Raw genomic sequence first — 20,406 nt, 5'->3', positions numbered from 1 at the left:
ATATATGCAGGCATACATACATACATACATACATACATACATACATACATACATATGATCATGTCTACATATGCAACTAGATGCATGAGAATACATACATAAAGCAAAACACACAAATCTGCACATAAACATACATACATACATACATACATACATACATACATACATACATACATACAAACAAACAAAGCTATCTTGTTGCTGATGTTGAAATTCCAACGATGGAGCCTTGATTCTAGGTTAGAATCCGGTTTTTTCTCTATTGGCAAGAAATCTTGAAATAAAGCTGAACAATGACATACATACATACATACATACATACATACATACATACATGAAGGTTGTTAACTCGTAGGTGAGTATGATCATCACCGACAAAACAATACCTGTGCAAAATTTTAGGTCCAATAAGACTTGTACGACACCTCATTGACTTTCTCCACCCTATTGACATGATCCAAAGACAAGCCGATGCAAGATTCTTACTCCATGTTCTCAAGCGCAAGCAAAAGCTCCGCAAAATGTCCAATGCCTTTCCCTGATATCCGGAGGGGTACCTCACAACCAGCGGTCTTCCATAACCACCAGACACCAACTCGGATTTTCTGAGTGCTTGTGTTATTGCTTGGTATTCATTGAACTTACATTGGGATCATCCTCAGAAGTGATTTGACATACATACATAAATACATACATACACACATACACACACACACATACATGCATACACACATACATGCATACATACACACACATACATACCTACCTACATACACAGATATACACACATACATACATACATACACACACATACATACACATACACATAGATACATACATACACACACATACATACACACATACATACGTACATACATGCATACACACACACCACACACACACCACACACACACATTACACACACACATACATACGTACACACACACATACGTACACACATACATACATACACGCGACACACACACACGCGACAAACACACACATATACATACATACATACATACATATGTACGTACGTATATACATACGTACACACACACATGCATATACTCACATACATACACACACACACACGATACATACATACATGCATACATACATACATACATACATACATACATACATACGTACGTACGTGCATACACACATACATAATGATTATATTTCTGCCACAAAAAATAGATTTTACTTCTATAGTGAGCGTTTACTTTGTCAATAAATGTTGCCAAATGTTGTCAAGAGTTTTTAATTCAATTTTAAAAGAGTACCTTGTGGTGTATATGTGTGTGTATTCATGCGTGCGTGTGTGTGTGTGCGCGTGTGGGTATGTGTGTGCGAGTATGTATGCGCATGTGTGTGTGTGCATGCGTGTGTGCATGCGTGTGTGCATGCGTGTGTGCATGCGTGTGTGTGCATGCGTGTGTTTATGTACTTGTGTATACCAGTTCAAAACTGTGTTTGAAGTTGCGTCCCTTTACATGAAAAAGTAACTTAAACATTCAATCAACAGAGATCGACAAATAAATACTTGAGTCAGTGTTGCAACTAACGATAGGGAGTTACTCATATGAAAACGAGGGAAACTAATATGAAAACGAGAGAAATACAAACTTGAGAAAAGAAAATTTTTAATTTGTAAAATACTTTCTACAAGACATTTTCCCTGGATGATATTTTTGTTTCTTTTGCTGGAATATTTTAAAATTGTGGGGGAAATACAATGTTGTCCATCTTTGGCACCAACACCATCACTAGCACAAAAGTACTGAGCAGAAATTACACACACAGACATCTATCCATGTAAATTATAGTTTGGATGACAAAATACAACATCTACGTCATTTCTTTCACTGTAAAGAAAGAAAGAAAGAAAGAAAGAAAGAAAGAAAGGATGTTGCGAATTAAGTCTCCAACACAGTTTCTTTTCCAGGTTATATGACAGCTATTTTATTCCAGTTTGTTCGCTGTCTTTAAGAGAGGCATGAACGCCACGCTATATTCACTCCTCTTTTACACAGACCCCCGCTGGTTTATAAGTCAGGTAGCCTTGTTTGTATCTCCCGCGAAAAGAATTAGTAGGAATGGTAAAGCAAAGTACTAACTTTCATTGGGTTTTTTTTTTACTTCTTTTTTTTTTCTGAGGGTTTTCTGTATCCTTTCTAAATTCGAAATCCAACCGAGGTCCACTTTACTTTCCTCTCATTTAGGATCGATAAATATACACCAAGCATCCCTGATTCAATCACCCAAATGCCCTCAAAGAAACCATTGTGCAAGCAAACTATCATTGTTTGTCTTCGCTATTTGAAATTGTTAAACAGTGTTACAAGCATTATTAGTTGTGAATATTTATTGTATATGTAACGATATAGATGTAGACAATGATGGTGTTAGAAGTGAAATAACGAGAAACTAAAGTATTGTCGGTGAAGATATACAAAAAGAAAGTTTCAAAAGTCTATTCGTTGAATATATGTTTGAAATATGAAGACACTTACCAAAGCTCGCTGGTGCACGACTCGGGGTGGCGGCTAACGTGTAATTCCAGTCGCCATATGCTACTAAACTGACCTAAATCAAGCAGAAAATAGCGAAGATAAAGATCGAGAGAGATCTATCGATTAATGTATATATGTGTGTGTAAGCTAAGTTGATGCTCTGCTACAGGTAAACTATGCATCACCTCTTCTACTTTTATACACTACTTAATGTCAATTAGTCCAGAGTTACTAGCTTAGCTGCATGTTGGGTTATTAGACATCTGAGTTAACGCACATTCACTCTCACACTCACATATACATTCGCCCCCCCCACCTCAAGTCTTATACATAGATGCCCGCGAATACACACATATACAAACAAAACATGCATCACATATACAACACACACACACACACAACGTGTATCACATACACACACAGAAACACACACGACACACGCACACATACACACACACGTTTTATATGCAGCTCATATGTGTACCAATTTACATATATTCACAATTGCATTTACACAGAACAAAATACCGTTTCCTCGTTCTCTTGTCTCCACTGTATTTCTCCTCCTCTTTCTTACACACGGACACACATACATACACTCAAACACACGCATACATACATGCATGCATACATACATACATACATACATACATACATACATACATACATACATACATACATACATAGTAACGGGTTCTTCCATTGGCTTTGACGTATGAGGGTCTAACGGTTAATATTATGGCTGTTAGACTAGACTACCCACACCGATGACTTGTTTTCAGCGGTGAAGGCTTATGTAGAATCAGCCAGCCTTTTTGCAGATGCCGATAGCAAAAGGTTCGTGCAAACGCTTGCTACTACCTTAATGAACAACACACCTTAGGCTTTTCTATTAGAGTTCTCCATCTCCTGGGTTTGTTGCCTTCGCCGTAGCTTAGAGTCCAACTTGCTCTAATAGGCTAAAGATAGTAGAAAGTCTCCCTTGCTAGACTTAAGTGCTATTTATTCATCTCATCACTTCATAAGCAATCGACCGTCATTAATGCAACATCGTTGACAACTATGGAACGCTAGTTTAGTGAGTTTTGTTGGATCCCTAGTGACCAGATTAACACAAAACATTTATACAACAGCCGATGGCTTCATTTTACCAGTAAATCAATACAAGTTGGTTTTGAAGGAAAAAAGACTGCAAGTGAAATTTTAAAAAGAACATATAAAATAAAGGACAAAGGTTTCGTAATTTTGTTGAATCGTGTAAACAAAAAGTTCATCACTACAGCTTCCGAAGATAGGACCTGAAATTAGCAGATAGTGACGCACATCTTCCAAATCCAATCTATTAGTGACATTGAAAATATATAGTTTTATATGAGAAAGTGAGGAATGTTAGGATCCCACCTTCATCTTGAAAAGTGACTTAGATAACAGGAACTAGTGGCGAAACTTGCACTTTTGTCTTCTTCAGGAACTAGTGATGACGGCAGGAGCTCATTTGGGTGAACAAAGGTCGATGACACTGAATTTTCAAATGTCAGGTTTTATGCTGCACGATTTTTAGTCAACTCTCAAAAATGTCTTCCAAGCTAAATTGGTCTAATATTAGTTTATCCTGTAGCAAGTAAATGTTCGTTATTTCTTGTTCAGTTATAAACGAAAGAGTACGATCGCGAATGTAAGCGGCCGAAATGGGGCTCCTCCGAAAGATCTCTAGAGTATCGTTAATTGGAGACCAGGGAGTACCTCCAGGTCGAACCGCTGCTTTTCTGCATTGAAAGGTCGGACATTTGATTAGACATCTGATTAGAATGTCGTAGGAAAAATCGCAACGCGGATTCTTTAAACCAAGCCAACTGGCAGGAGACCTAGAGATGAGTGGATAATATACATAGTCTCAGTTTGTCAAGCTTGGGGATCCAGCTGGAAAGTTGCTTCTGGTAGGATCTTATGGAGGAGATGCCTAAGGACTCTATCTCAACGACCCTCCAGTAATAGTGAGCGAAGATTGATAGACGGAGTTATAAAACTGTGTGGTTCTGAACACTTTAACACTTTACCCGTTTACTGAATTAACCTATCCGTAAAAATACTTTCTGCTACATCTTCTTTCTCATTTTCATTGTTGCTTTCCTCTCCACTATTTTCTTTCTCAAGACTTTCAACGATCTGCATTATTTCTGAGTCCCTATAATAACGAACTTTAGCTACAGTGTCATCTACATTAACCCATCTCGTAACATTATCTCATTCGTCTTCGATCCCGAGCAGCATGATTAACAATCATAAACGAAATAAAACGAACCATGTATAATCGATTTTTCTTTTGAAACCCTAAAATCTGTAAAGCCAATTGCAGTGTCTTGACCTGAGGCAGACTCAAACATTAAACTTGGCTATAATTTATACCATCAATTTGTTAGTGTGGAAGCCTCTACAAACTTCAAATGCTGGTAACACAGTTAACCATATCTCTCACATTAATTTCCTTGAGAATCTTTTGTACTCATTTGCCACATATCACTGTACTCAGTGAACACATTACAAGCAAGGAGCAATACTATGATTTAAGAGATCGTATCATGCAATCGTCCAGTGGGAGATGGATACCAAAATTGCTTTTTTTTTTTTTTGCAAAATGTTTTGTTTGGGAGATAGATTTTTTTATCTTTTAATCAGGAAGAGGGGTCGAACCTATGACTCGTTGTAAAGCCTCTGGTAGGAGAGAAGGGGAAGGTATCCTTAGAAATCCGCTAAAAGCACTCAAGGTGCCAAATGGTTGTGTTAAACAAGCAGCACAGGTCATACAGGCCATAATGCGATTTGAACTCAGAACCCAAGGAGCTGGAATAAATATCACTAGACATTTGGTCCGACGTTTTTACTGTTTTGCCAGTCTGCTACTTTGAACTAGTACATTTTTATTGACTCCGAAGGGATGAAAGTCAAAGTTAACTTCGATGGAAATGATTTCAGAGCTCAAAGAGTCGAAGCATTCTATCCGACGCCCGAACGATTCTGTCACTTTGTCGATCGAGAGAGCTACAAAAAGCTCTTGTTACGAAGACAAAATGTTTTCCAGATTATTCCAATGTAGTGTTGGTTGTAACCCACTTTTCCTTGTGGAAATAAATTACTGGAAACTGTCACAACTTTGAAAGCTCTGGGGCAAAAATTTTGACCGAAGACCAGCAACTTACACTTGTGGGTTCTCATAACAAATATTTATTAAAAATTTTTTTCTAGGTTTTGTTCTGTCTCTTTTTTTCCTGTCTACATCTATCCTCGTTCATTCATCATCGATCCTCGATGACATAGTACGCTCACATGTAAATCGTGTTACGCTTATCACGGATTGATTTGTGATAACACTGGTCGGCACTCAGTCAAAGATTCTTCTTGGACCGCAAAAGCACACCCCAGCAACCAACCACAATGCTCAGGACAACTTGGGACCTCGGAACCTAACCTATTTCTCCCATATTTTCTATTATTCATTTATCACTGATTCACTTAACACGGTGTTTTTTGTTTGTAAACAAACAACCGTCATAAATGAGGATAGATGTGATGCAGTCTTTGTGTGGTGTGGCGTGGTGGAGCATGTATGAATGTCGCTGTATTAATGTGCAGCATGACTTATTTTAGGGGAGAATATATTGAATATTCTCTGGCGAATGTTGCTTGACTAGATTACTCTTTTACTTGTTTCAGTCATTCAACTGCTGCCGAGCTGAAACAGCAAATACGAGAGTCGCTATGTTCGGCCATTCTGTATACCAACACGTGTGGCGTTGTGGTCAAAATTAAAAATAACTATTTGCAGGAATAAAGGCAATTGATATGAGAATCTGTTGAGTACTGTACCAAATTATTTTTTGGTATTTAGTCATGTCCCTTGCCTGAGTTACCTTTGCCTTTCATCTTTCTAGAGTCGAAAGAACGATTACCAACTCAAAACAGGTGTCGATTTAAAAGAGGTACCCTCATCAAGATATGTTTGGCCTTGGAGCATCGTCAGAAATCAGTGTTTATAGAAATATTCTTTCTACTATAGATAGAAGGCCTGGAATTTTATAGGACCGGTTAAGTCAATTACATTGATCCTAGTTCTCAATTAGTACTTATTTTATCAATACTGACAAGATGAAAGACAAAGTTGACCTCGGTGAAATTTGAACTGAGAACTTAAAGCTGAAAGAAATGCCTCTAAGTATTTCGTCCGGCATGTTAACGATTCTGCCGGCGCGCCGCCAAAGCTAACAGCTAAAAGCGGGGAAGAGTCGGAGAGATTAATAATACTTTCTACTAAAGGTACAAGGCCTGAAATTTTGGGGAAGAGGACTTGCCAATTACATCGACCCCCAGTGTTTCACTGGTACTTAATCTATCGACCCCGAAAGGATGAAAGGCAAAGTTGACTTCAGCGGAATTTGAACTTAGAACATAAGGACGGACGAAATACCGCTAGGTATTTTTCCGGCGTGTTAACGATTCCATCAGTTCAGATTAAGATTTAATTTTGGCATCGTATTTTGAGAAAAAATATAATTTAGTGTCTGGGGAGTAACTTTACAGGTTGCAAGTGGTAGCAGTTAATAAATGGGAGAAAAGTAGAATACATAGAAAAACAGTTAGCTATTAATGAAGACTAGTTTATTTGTGCGTGAACTTGAAGTTTTCTGTATAGTATCTTGCTATCTGCTTCATTCATTCACTCATTTACACAACACATGAATTATTCAGTTAACTTGTACAAACATGGACGTTCGCAAACACGTTTATGTAAACCTAACTTTTATTAATGTAGTATATTTAAATATGTTTATTGGTTATGCATGAATTTCCGTTCAAACGCGTGTTATTTTTCATTGTATTGCGTTGGCAAGAAAGTAATTTCGATTTTTTAGTGTGAAATAAAGGTCATTTCTTTTTTCATGCAAAGAATGAACTTTAATCAATTATATATTTTCCATTTTGTTCGATGACCTTTTGCCATCTTTCTGGCAACTTCATGATTCCGCGCTCATGGAACTTCAGGTCCTTATCAGCCAAAAACTGAAGCAAGTGCGATTTCAGGTCATCCTCCTTATTGAAAGTTTTAGCATTCAAAGAATTTCGCAAACTTCGAAATAAATGGTAATCTGATGGTGCAAGGTCAGGGCTATATGGTGGGTGTGACATCACTTCCCAACCAAGCTCCAATCATTTTTCACGAGTTAGCAAAGACGTATGTGGTCTAGCGTTGTCATGGTGGAGCACGATTCCTTTACGATTTGCCAATTCTAGTGGGTTTTTTTTTTTTTTTGCTTCCTCCAGTCGATTTCTTTGCGTTTGAGATGCATATCGCAAATATTGATTCGCTATGTTAAGTGAATCTCTTGCAATCTATGTGGAACCCAATTATCGAGCTTCTTAACGAGTCCAAGACATTTTAAGCGATTTTCAATTGATGTGTGTGATACATTTAACCTCTCTGCAATCTCTCAGATTCAGTTATGGCTTTGATTCGGTCATCATCAACTTCAGTAAGTTGACCAGAACGCTGGTCGTCTTTGAGTGAAAAATCTCCAGAACGGAGTTTTTTAAACCATTTCTGACACGTGCATTCTGTTAAGCAATCAACACTATAGACTTTACATATCTCTTTGTTAGCTTCAGTAACTTTCTTGCCTTTATGGAAATAAAAAAGCAAAATATGGCGAAAATGTTCGTTTTTGCATTCCATGTTAAAATTGACACTTAACTAAGAGCTGTAAACAAAATTACGCGCAATTTGCTTCTAAATAAGCTAAAAGTAACGGCTATCAAATGTCAAAAGGAAAGAATCATAACATTGACAAAAGTCTTTCTCCCACTATCAGACGAAGGGTTATGCTCAAAAATCATATTTGTATTTTTACTCTTAATTTTCCAGCCGAAAACTTTCACCGAGCGTCAAAATAATATATTCACAATGAACGTCCATGTATTTGTTTCCTGAATTCACCGTTCGTCCACCGACACTAACAACCTGATGTTAGAACTCAATATTCATCTGCTTCAGAAGAAAGGAAAAAAAAATGTTAGTCGAGTACAGAGCTTAATAAGACATTAAATAAATCACAAGGGAACAAGAAATCATGTTTCCTTGTAAACGTGAACCCTTTCCTTTTACGCTCCCTGTTACTCTCGAGATATATATATATATATATATATATATATATATATATATATAAAAGCATATATATATGTATGTAGTGGGTCTTGCAGGCATAACGAGGGTTCGATCCACCATAGCTAAATTTGAATTAGCACTTCAACAGAAATTTTCTCACTGTGGAACAATGGTTTTTCAGTGACAGCAGTTTTACATTTGCCAGATTGCCTTAGCTAGGCGGAAATAATGTCTTCACCACTTGACCCTTTCTAACCTCTTCTATTTCACCAAAATCTAGAATTAAGATAACAAGTACCACCAACTAAATCTATTGTTCTCAATGATATGTCTATCCTTCTGGATAGTTATAAAAACAAGAACCCCCAAGCAAAAATCAGTTAGTCACTTGGTGACAACTCAGTTGGTGAGAACGCAGTTTGGCTGACCGGCTGAACAAAATGCCGTCTCTAAAGATAAGGGCACAAAAATGACAACTATGGTAACTCACCAACGAAGCAGTTGTTTCGTCCACACTCTCTTACTTTCTCTTCTCTGCACGTTACCATATCTCTCTCTATGGTTTACTACTACAATAAGAACATACAGGCCGAAATTAACCTTTTAGCTTCGCATGCTTTTGGATTTTACCACCTGCCCGTCGAGGCAAGCTATATTCAATGTAACGGTAAATAAATATTTTCTTCGCAACTTCAATCACTGTTCTTTCATCTTTACATAAAGGCAATCAACGAAGAACCAATCCTTACAAACTGATTACAACGCTGACATTCCATCCTGCTGTGTACCAATTCCATCTTACTGTTTACCATATAATTGTTTACAATTTAATTTCTGCCGTTACACATTTCAAGGCAAATCCAAGAAAACAAATATATGAATTAATGTAGACTTCAATATTTCTGGGTTATAAGGTGGCGAGCTGGCAGAAACGTTAGCACGCCGAGCGAAATGCTTAACGGTATTTCGTCTGCCGCTGCGTTCTGAGTTCAAATTCCGCCGAGGTCGACTTTGCCTTTCATCCTTTCGGGGTCGATAAATTAAGTACCAGTTACGCACTGGGGTCGATCTAATCGACTTAATCCGTTTGTCTGTCCTTATTTGTCCCCTCTGTGTGTAGCCCCTTGTGGGCAGTAAAGAAATAGGTATTTCGTCTGCCGCTGCGTTCTGAGTTCAAATTCCGCCGAAGTCGACTTTGCCTTTCATCCTTTCGGAGTCGATTAAATAAGTACCAGTTACGCACTGGAGTCGATGTGATCGACTTAATTCCTTTGTCTGTCCTTGTTTGTCTCCTCTATGTTTAGCCCTCATGGGCAATAAAGAAATAAATATTTCGGGGTCATGACCCCATTTTCATACGCACGCACACACACACACGCACGCACGCACGCACACACATGCATACACACACATGCACGTACACACACATGCACGCACACACACAAACACACACGCACGTACATACACACACGTACGCACGCACGCACACATACACACACACTCACGCACATTTACACACGCACGCACACACACACACACACACACAGAGGCACAGACACGGACACACACGTGCACGTGCACGTACACACTATATATATAGAGAGAGAGAGAGAGAGAAAGAGAGAATAGATGCCGATATCGTGATCTGAATGCTTCAGCATGCACCTTTCCATTGTTCTCAGTGTCTGCAGTTGATAATGTGGTCCTTCGTACCCTGAATGGTCATAGTTGAAATGTCTTTGATCACATGACTACACAATCAAGACTAACTTGTAACTGAACAACCAGCGTTTATTGCAGTCCTTTTCTTGGGTCAACACAAAAGCTTCTACATGGTCTCTCAAGCTGCTAGAAATAGCAGCCAAATCTCAGTTAAATCACACCTTAACATCTTTTAAAATCCTAGCAGTATGGGTGATCATGATTGGAAATCCTTTCATCATAGATTATCTGGATCAGGGTTTACATGGGATTAAGCAACAACAATAATCCCTACCTTCTATAGTCTGAGTTTGTGTATACTAGTTTATTTCAGAATATTCTTTTAGTTGGATATATTGTTGCATAATCGCAGGTCAACTCTAATCAGGCTAAATTATGATTATAGTCGTTCTTTCTTATCTAATCTTTACAGTTGTTACCCACTTCCTATTCCACCATCTCTTCTGCTCCACTTTTACAGACCCCCACCACCTGTCCACACCCCTGGTTCCTATCTATATCCCCTACTCACTTCTATTCACTTTGTACCTTGAGAAGCCACCTGGATTTGCAGCTCCCAATAATTATATCTACCGTCTCTTCTCGAAATGTGAGTAGCTATGTAACTCCTCTACAAGAGCCTGGTCACCCCACACTGTGCGTCCTTTCTCTCATTCTTTCACCCCTAGCCTGATCGCATAAAGCCGTCCCCATCCCAACCTCAAGTTTTATAGCCTCATAGTGCCGGTGGGATGAAAAATACACCCAGTACATACTGTAAAGTGGTTGGCCTTAGGAAAGCATCAACCCATACAAACCAAGCAGAAATTAGGGCACGATGGACCCATCGAATTATCAAACCGTCTTGCTCGTTCCAGCATGGAACATGATGTGAAATGACGATGATGTATCCTTTTTAAGATAGCAAAATGTTATTTATGGAAGATTTGACTGCTATTTCTAGCAGGTCGAGTGACCACATAGAGGCTCACTCATTCACTAACAGAGTTCGCGTTGCCTTAGTCTATACGTGAAAGAATGGCTCCTAACTTTTTTTGCTATAAAGGACTCTATTTATAAATGATATTTCCCATGAATCATTGGCTTATGAAAGATATGTCTACTTAAGAAAATTTGAACTCAATTTACAGATCTCCAGCACAAACTTTGCGAACCCTCTAAGGACTGGCAAGACAGCAGGCTGGGTACTGCTGACTTCAGAAATCTTATTTAATTCCGAAACATTTCTTTTTGAAACAGTCATTCTGTGGGACGTTCTGCCCACGTTTTTCACTCAAGAAACACATACTTCCAATTAAAAATAAAGTAATTAAAAATTATTATTCAAATGTTTATTTAGAAAAAAAACCTCAAATATATTCTTTATTTATAAACATACATTATAAACATATTACACATACATGAAAACATAAAACATACAAACTCAAACGTACACACAGGTTTCCTGAGTTTTGAAAACAGGATCAATAACAGGCAGTCCCAAAGAATGCCATTTAGAACATGAGGGAATCTTAATGCGTTTAAAATCATAATTCCTTTTTCTTCTTTTGTAATGAACCCTTGACTTCTAGCTTTGTAAGTTCTGATTTGAATTTGCCTGCTACTTGTGACACTGAAAGAACACAGAAAAGGAGAATTAAAAATGAAGGGAGGTAACAAGTTAAATCGGCTTTAGAAGAAATGATAAAAATAAAGGGAAGTAACAAGTTACTTTTATTCTTATAAATTATACATTTGAGAACAAATAGTGACATAGGTTTCCAGTAAGCCACTCAGAGGTTCACTGCATTTTCAAGGGGAACAAGTGAGAGGCACTGATTTATTCACACTTACAAATGTATATGTCCTTCGCCAATACACACATGCATGTGTTGATAGCTTGCTTACCGACCACATGGTTCTGGGTTCAGTCCCACTATGTGGCATCCTGGGCAAATGTCTTCTACTTTAGCCTCGGGCTGACCAAAGCCTTCTGAGTGGAATTGGAAGACAGAAACTGAAAGAAGCCTGTCGTATATATGTATATATATATATGTGTGTTTGTGTGTCTGTGTTTGTCCCCCTAGCATTGCTTGACAACCAATGCTGGTGTGTTAGTCCCCGTCGCTTAGCAGTTCGGTAAAAGAGATTGTAAAAAGGCTTTCTGATGTGCTTTATAGTTCTGATACAGCTGTTTGATTACCTAAAATGGCCATGGAATTTGAACCCATTTCATCTGACTTTGTGCATTTAAATTATAATAAAGCATTATTAGAATATTAAATGGAAAATAAAAACAAGTGAATTCAATATTAATCAGGTGAATATATTGGTTCATTTGTTTAAATATGTAGACTCTTCTTTTGCTTGAGTATGTGGCTTGTGCTGGATATTAATAGTGTATATTTGTATCTTACTAAATGAGTATAAATTAAAGTGTATATCATAAATAGGAGACAAAGACTAAAGCTACTGTACAGATGCATTTATTGTCCCTTACCGTGTCCTTTGTCAGTTATGAAAACAAGTGTTTCAGAAGATTCGTAAAACACTCAAAGCTGGTCAAATTGTAAACAAATAAAAGCCTAAGTTCACTGCTTTCTTTTTCAAACTGTCGGTATACTTCAGTATGCAAGCTTTTATAACTTCTATTAACCAAAATTTCATTTCTAAAGCATTATTCAACTCAGGACTATGGTAGAATACATGCAATGTTCCATACAGTAAGATTGAATGGCTATTTTAAAATTTCTCTCCACCACCACAATTTTTTTCAAATTTTCTACATTAATGTAGTTTTGCATGGTGGTGAGAAAAATCATGTTCATTTTCTGCAGAAATTAATAACAATAAAAATGATATGCTTTTTGATTGTAAGTACTTTAGAAGATACTTCTCTTTGAGTCTATATTTCAGCACTGATACTTCTCTTTGAGTCTGTATTTCAGTACTACCTCTTGTCTTCAAGAGGCTACACAAGAAATATTTCTTATAACAGATATAATATGTTATAAACAGTATCCTTCATCATACCACACCAACTGACTAATACTGAATGAACAATAATTTAAAACCCTTCAAAAGTAATATTTCAAAGAAATGCAATTTCTGGCTGAAAGTACTTCAGAAGATCTTTCTCTTTGTGTCTATATTTGAACATTACCTTTTGTCTTTTGTTCAGCATCTCAAAAGGCTACACAAGGAATGTCTTAAGCAGATGCTATAAACATGTTATAAACAGTATGTTTCATCAGATCATACCAACTGACTAATACTAAATGGACGGAAATTGAAAACCCTTCAGAACTAATATTTCAATGCAACTGCCATGACAAATGGAAAAAGGAAGTTCAGAATAGCAATGGAGTGAAATGAAGTCACAGTTTTAATAAATTGTGCTAGATGTATTTAGCATGTATATTTTTCTTCTCGTGTAAATATTGTAGCTATTTTTTTTTGTAAATTTATGAATTTGATTTAATTCTTGAATAATGTATGTATTTTACCGGTGCTAACATATCCCCTTCCCTCCACACTTCAAGGGTCTATCATTACTTTGTCTCTATCATTGGACTGTAGCCATGCTGGGGCACCACTTTGCTGGGTTTAGTCAAACAAATCAAACCCAGTACTACTTAAATAGAAAATTACTATTTGTAATTCTCTCAACGAGAGATATTCAGCAACAGTACGCTAGAGTAAAGCCTACTTGCCAACATAACATGGCAGTCCCAAACCAGGATTGCCGTGTTCCGTTGGCAAATAACCTTAACCCCAGTACTATTTTCTTGTAAGTTTAATATTGTCTCCATTGAACCTCTAAGCTACAGGGGACATAAAAATACCGAAGCCAACTGTTAAGCGGTGGGGATGGAGGGCAAACATACACGCACGCACACACACACACACACAGATATATATAAATGAGGCTTTCCACACAGTTTCCATCTACTAAATTCACTCACAAAGCGTTAGTTAATCTGGGCCTATAGAAGTAGATCCTTGCCCAAAGTGATACACAGGGGACTGAACCCAAAACCACATGACTGCTAAACTGGCTTCTTAACCACACAGCATTTATATATTCCAGCAAAAATGATTGAAATAAATAGGGTCATGCATCTTTCCACTTATTCATCCTCTCATCTCTCACGCATCATCATCTAACATCTGTTTACTACACTGACAAGAGTTACATGGTTTCATTGTGTCTCAACATTTGTCATGTTCCTTTGTCATCCAGTAATACAGAATAACAGAGAATAACATAGAAAAAACTACCAATCTTCGTCATCAAATACACACATTACAATAGTAACAACAAGGTTTACATACACAATCTTTCAGTTAGAAGGTCAACACTTTCAACCTATAAGTAACATGTTTTAATTTTTAAGATTACAACTTCAAAATCTTACCAGAATTTTGTGATTTGTCAATTTTATATTCATCAGCACTGAGAGCGTTGCTATTGCCCTAGTATAAAAGAAAATGAAACAAAATATATTAGAAACACTAAGTCTGCATAGAAGTTATTTAATGTTATGATAATTATAGTTATTATAATAGTTTGGAGATTGCCGGTGTAATTAAACCTATTAAGAATTTTGCCCCATTACTATCATTCCTCCATCCTATATATCTAACCATCAAATAATTAGATGCCTCTGTTTTTTTATATCTCACTTGTTTGCTTAGCAGATTACTTTGGTGTCCACTCTGATATTGCCAAAACGATTGAAGCCAACAAAACCAAAATATTTTCATCAATGATATCATTACTAAGCAAAAATTCAGACCATTTTGTGGTGGCTTTTGTGTTATTTATTTTTAAAGTTACCCAAGTTATTTGGATTGTGGGTGATAGAATAGAAAAAAAGATAAATCGAGAAGAAATCATTCAATAAATTAAAACAGGAAAAGACAACTTACAAAAGCATTGGCTTCCTGGATTTGTGCCCCTTGGATTTGAAGGTTGAACTCTTGAAAGAACAAGTACGATGAACCGCTTGGACGATAAACAGTACATGAGAAAGATTTCTTCTTACGTTTCAAAGTGATCATCCATTCCTGAAATAAAGAGATAGCATTGGAATATAAACGACTCAACGATTTTGTAAATTAATTTGCGATACAAGTACATATGGCTATTATCTTGGAACCAACTTTTCCTGGTAATAAGCTAGAGTACTCATACAGTTTGGGCTATGAATAAATTATGCTTGACGAGTCACGTAAATATGTTTCATAAAGATACATATTTCAACTCAGTGTAAAAACAAACCCTGTGAATTAAACATGGGGCCTACTTTCTCAGTGAGACTAAATATATTAATGAAGATGTGTGTGCCCGCATAACTTACACACAACTGCACGAGTGTGTGTGTAAGTGTTATGTATGTGCACGCGCAGGTTATGAAATTAGCTTTTATAATATATTTGACTCTACTATTAGTAAATATTCTCTTTTTATCCTTAAAATTCCTTTTAATATAATAACCCCTCTCTCACTCATCTCATATCAATACTACCAGCGCAGAAACCAAATTTTTTTGCAATCAACTCTTCTCCAACTTGCCTCATCCCCTATATGTATCTCAGATTGACAGTGAGATACCCTAAACACCATTGAGAAACACCTCTTTCCCATCTCCAAACCAACTCTATAACAAACTGTAACTGTCTCTATATCTATCAGGTCATGTGACCACAATTTCATTACAACTAGCCAAATATATCAACATACTATTTAGCACTCACTATGTGCGGCACCTTATAGCCTGGTTGCAGCTTCAACAGTTTTACATCAACTACCCTTAGCAGCATACATACTTCACTTGGTTCTTCAGAAACAGCTAAGCAGGTGACTGCAATTATCCTTTTATGCATATATCTCTACATCATGCACGCATCAAAAATGAAATGGCCCAAAATACCCACAATTGAGTCACTCATAGTTTTGCTGGAGTTGTTCAGACAAAAAAGCATACAATACCTGGCAAAACTCACCCACCTACAACACTGGGTCACATTTTCACAACATTGCTGCAAAGCCACTATCTAAACCACAAAAAATGGCATCATGCATCATAAAACACTCAAGCTATCCTGCCTTCCAAATGGCAGCCAGTCATTTTTGTCCCTTACCAAAAGGATTTCCATCAACTTTGCAAAATTTTCTTTCCCTTCACTTCACAACAATTAGGGTTCCGTGAGCTGTATCTCCACAGAGAATCTCTTCCAACTGAACGTCTGTTTTGCAGCCAACTCTACACTGCACTCAATAAGTCTCCTCTAATTCTATATCCATCCCATTCATCCTTTTAGATCTACCATCTTAAATATACACAGGTGTGGTTGTGTGGTAAGAAGCTTGCTACCCAACCACATGGTTCCAGGTTCAGAGTCACAGCATGGCACCATGGGCAAATATCTTCTACTATAGCCTTGGGATGACCAAACCCTTCTGAGTAGATTTGGTAGAAGGAAATTGAAAGAAGTCCTTCATATATGTATGTATGTATGTATCTATCTCTCTATGTGTGTATGTACATATCTATGTGTGTATGTCTTTGTTTCTGTTTGTTCCCCCTCCACTACTTGACAACCGCTGTAGGCAGTGGCAGACTGGGTCTAAAAATATTGGTTGCCAAAAGACTAAGGGGACCCACCCACAACTACAATGCTATCATTTAATTTTTTTTGTTTTGTTAAAAGTCTTCTTTTCAACTGTCTACAAACACAGCCAGGCTGAAATAATTAATGCATTCTTCCAGGAGTGAATAAAAACTTGAGAGGATGGGCCCCCATATATGGATTCTAATAATGATGGGGCCCACTTACCATTGGGCAAGCTGGCAACTTGGCCAGTCCGACACTGGCTGTAGGTGTGTTTACATCCCTGTAATGCAGCAGTTCAGCAAAAGATACTGATAGAATAGGTACTAGGCTTTAAAAAAAAATGAACACTGGGGTTGATTCATTTAACTGAAAATGCTTCAAGGCAATGCCCCAGCCACAGTCTAATGACTGAAACAAGTAAAAGATAAAAGATCTCAAGAACAAAAGTGCCTCCAAACACTTCAGACAAATGGTGATCTTTCCATTGTCCACAAATATTACACTACAGAGATGTAGATTGGTTTGTTGGAGTAGGGTGAGGGAAAAGTTTTCTTGTTACATGTAGGTGGAATACCCAGGTTGGGGGATAGCAGATAGCAATAATAGAGAACAATGATACAGTGGCACAGGGCCAAGAGGACAGGATTGGGGAGTGGGAGGTAATCATAGTACATGAAGTGGAAATGTGAGGAAGAGAAAAGATGCAAAGACATAGTTTGGTTTGTTGTGGTAGAGTGTGTGAGAAGTTTTCTTGTCAAGTGTAGGTGGGACACACAGCACTTCTAGAACTGTTTCGCTGATGTGGGCAGGTCTTCTCAAGAACTTCATATCACCAGACATTTCGGTCCATTGTCATTTCCTCATTTCTGAGATCACTCCTTACCACTTCGTTCCATGTCTTCTTGGGTCATCCTCTTCCACAGGTATCATCCACTTTCAGTGATTGACACTTCACGAGGGCTCCAGTTAATTCAATCAACAGAACAGCCAGCGCATGAAATTAACGTGCAAGTGGCTGAGTACTTCACAGACACACATACCTTTAACACAGTTCTCAGAGAGATTCAGCATGACACAGAATTTTTGCCACCCATTTTTGCCAGCTGAGTGAACTGGAGCAATGTGAAATAAAGCATCTTGCTCAAGGACACAATGCAACATTGGGAATTGAACTCACAACCTTACAATCATGAGCTGAAGACCCTAACCACTAAGCCATGTACCTTCACACATCTTCAGCTTATAAACTTTATAAAATCTTCATTTGAAATTTAAATCTAAGATATTAGAAACATACCTCTTTGGTTCCTCCTTGACAGACATACGTAAATTTACACTGAAAGCCTTTCTGCAAAGGAAAAGAAAAGATTTTGAAATCAAAAATAGAAACTGAAAGAACTGTAATGTAAAAAGTTAATGTAAAACACCTGAAACATAACTACAATGTCACAACATTAAATGGAACTGTAGGTGGCAGAATCATTAGCACGCTGGTCGAAATGCTTAGCCGTATTTCGGCCATCACTACGTTCTGGGTTCAAATTCCTCCAAGGTCAACTTTGCCGTTCATCCTTTTGGGGTCGATAAATTAAGTACCAGTTGTGTACTGGAGTCGATCTAATCAACTGGCTCCTCCCCCAAAATTTCAGGCCTTGTGCCTATAGTAGAAAGGATTATATGTAACTGTAGGAGCCTCTACAGCAGGTATGGGCACCTTTTGCGAAAAACAGGCCACATGAGACATGGCTCATTTAATAAATTCTAGGCAATTTTTCGTTTAGGTGTGCCATTCAGAATGTTCCGTTGGCTGCAGATTGCCCATAACTACTAAACGGGATTGAATGAACTGCTAGAAATAGCAGCCAAATCTTCCTCAACTCACACAAACTGTTCTAAAATGAGGAAAGACACACTGGATAGTATAGACCAGGGCACATTATAACCAAAAAAACTAAAAATAAAATACCAGATTGGTCAAAACTGGAATGCCTTTGGACGTGCATCTCAATCAATGTTGTTATGAGGTTAAATACCAATAACACTATGTAGCAATATAGTTTATCAGTAAAGCGGTGAGCTGGCAGAAACATTAGCATGCCAGGCAAAATGTGGTATTTTATCTGTCTTTACGTTCTGAGTTATGCTGCAGAAAGTGGTCTATATTTGTGGTTGTGAGAGGAGTGGAGCACTAGGAATGTGGCCTGAGTGGCAAGTGGGCAGCAGCCTGAAAAAGTTTGAGAATCACTGGTCTAGAATATATATATATGTGTGTATGTATGTGGCAGTAGGAAAGTATAGATATAGAGGAATAGTGCTTCAATGTGTGTTTAACATGAATTTTGTAAAGAGAAGTAAAGGTGTGTAGCTTATGATTAGGATGTTAAACACTTCGACATTAGGTGATGAGCCCCATTATCAGACTGAGCTGTGCAATGAGTTCTTGAGCATGGCACTTTATTTCATGTTGGTCCACTATACTCAGCCACAAAATGAATCCCTGTGGCTCCTAAGGGTTCACTGTGATGGATTGGTGTCCCGTTCAGGGAAGAGTATTGTAATCTTTACCACAATGCCTTGAAAATCCAGATAAACTCTGGTTTCATGAATCCTGTGTACAACAGTCATCAGTTGATCAGAGCTGAAGAGGAATCCAGTCATTTAGAGTTCATAACTAGAGAGAGGTACAAAACCACTTCCTAGATAGTGATAATGATGAAGTCTTTGTGATGCTGGAAGTGATTGGGTTGTCACTTCTTCATAGAAGGATATTCTCAAGGTTTTCTTTTCATGGAAGCAGTGTATGTTCAGTATGAGATGGTTGAATGACACCTTTGTGAAGAAGGCTAAAAACAAGTTTATGTTGTTAGTGATGATGAACAGGTAATTAACTTTAGCATTCAGGTATCAATTGTAATGCATATTTATTTACATTGTTTTCAATTAATCATGCATTACTTTGTAGCTTTGAGACTCTGATGATGCAATTATCTATTTTCCAAATGACAATGTCGGAGAGGTGTGAGAAGCCAGGTCTGGCTGCTTTGAACATAAGAGCCTGTAGAATATTTGAGCTAGATATACTCTTTACTCTCTTTACTCTTTTACTTGTTTCAGTCATTTGACTGCGGCCATGCTGGAGCACCGCCTTTAGTCGAGCAAATCGACCCCGGGACTTATTCTTTGGAAGCCTAGTAGTTATTCTATCGGTCTCTTTTGCCGAACCGCTAAGTTACGTGGACGTAAACACACCAGCATCTGTAGTCAAGCGATGTTGGGGGAACAAACAGAGACACACAAACACACACATATATATACACACATATATATATACACATACATATATACAACGGGCTTCTTTCAGTTTCCGTCTACCAAATCCACTCACAAGGCTTTGGTCAGCCCGAGGCTGTA

General features: G+C 37.7%; 2 protein-coding genes and 1 long non-coding RNA gene across 3 annotated transcripts in view; 1 reads left to right on the top strand and 2 right to left on the bottom strand.

The window, feature by feature from the left end:
* The window catches only part of LOC106873905 (uncharacterized), a 15,929-nt gene extending 6,229 nt beyond the window's left edge, over positions 1-9,700 (bottom strand). Inside the window, exons 1-2 of the long non-coding RNA XR_001409934.2 lie at positions 9,164-9,700; positions 2,520-2,592 (exon numbers count right to left, since the gene is read on the bottom strand). This is a non-coding gene — a long non-coding RNA (uncharacterized LOC106873905). The remainder of the gene's footprint in view (positions 1-2,519; positions 2,593-9,163) is intronic.
* LOC106873906 (DIS3-like exonuclease 2) overlaps positions 9,069-20,406 on the top strand; it is a 126,009-nt gene continuing 114,671 nt past the window's right edge. Inside the window, exon 1 of the mRNA XM_052966144.1 lies at positions 9,069-9,340. The gene's annotated coding sequence lies outside the window, so the exon portion shown is untranslated. The remainder of the gene's footprint in view (positions 9,341-20,406) is intronic.
* LOC106873901 (myeloid-derived growth factor) overlaps positions 11,712-20,406 on the bottom strand; it is a 14,293-nt gene continuing 5,598 nt past the window's right edge. The window contains exons 2-5 of the mRNA XM_014921432.2: positions 18,293-18,343; positions 15,307-15,444; positions 14,793-14,850; positions 11,712-12,007 (exon numbers count right to left, since the gene is read on the bottom strand). Coding sequence (XP_014776918.1) covers positions 11,922-12,007; positions 14,793-14,850; positions 15,307-15,444; positions 18,293-18,343 — 333 coding nt within the window. The 3' untranslated portion in view covers positions 11,712-11,921. The remainder of the gene's footprint in view (positions 12,008-14,792; positions 14,851-15,306; positions 15,445-18,292; positions 18,344-20,406) is intronic.

Source organism: Octopus bimaculoides, chromosome 3, assembly GCF_001194135.2.
Source record: "Octopus bimaculoides isolate UCB-OBI-ISO-001 chromosome 3, ASM119413v2, whole genome shotgun sequence".
NCBI lineage: Eukaryota > Metazoa > Mollusca > Cephalopoda > Octopoda > Octopodidae > Octopus > Octopus bimaculoides.
This window is presented reverse-complemented; position numbering and strand designations above follow the sequence as displayed.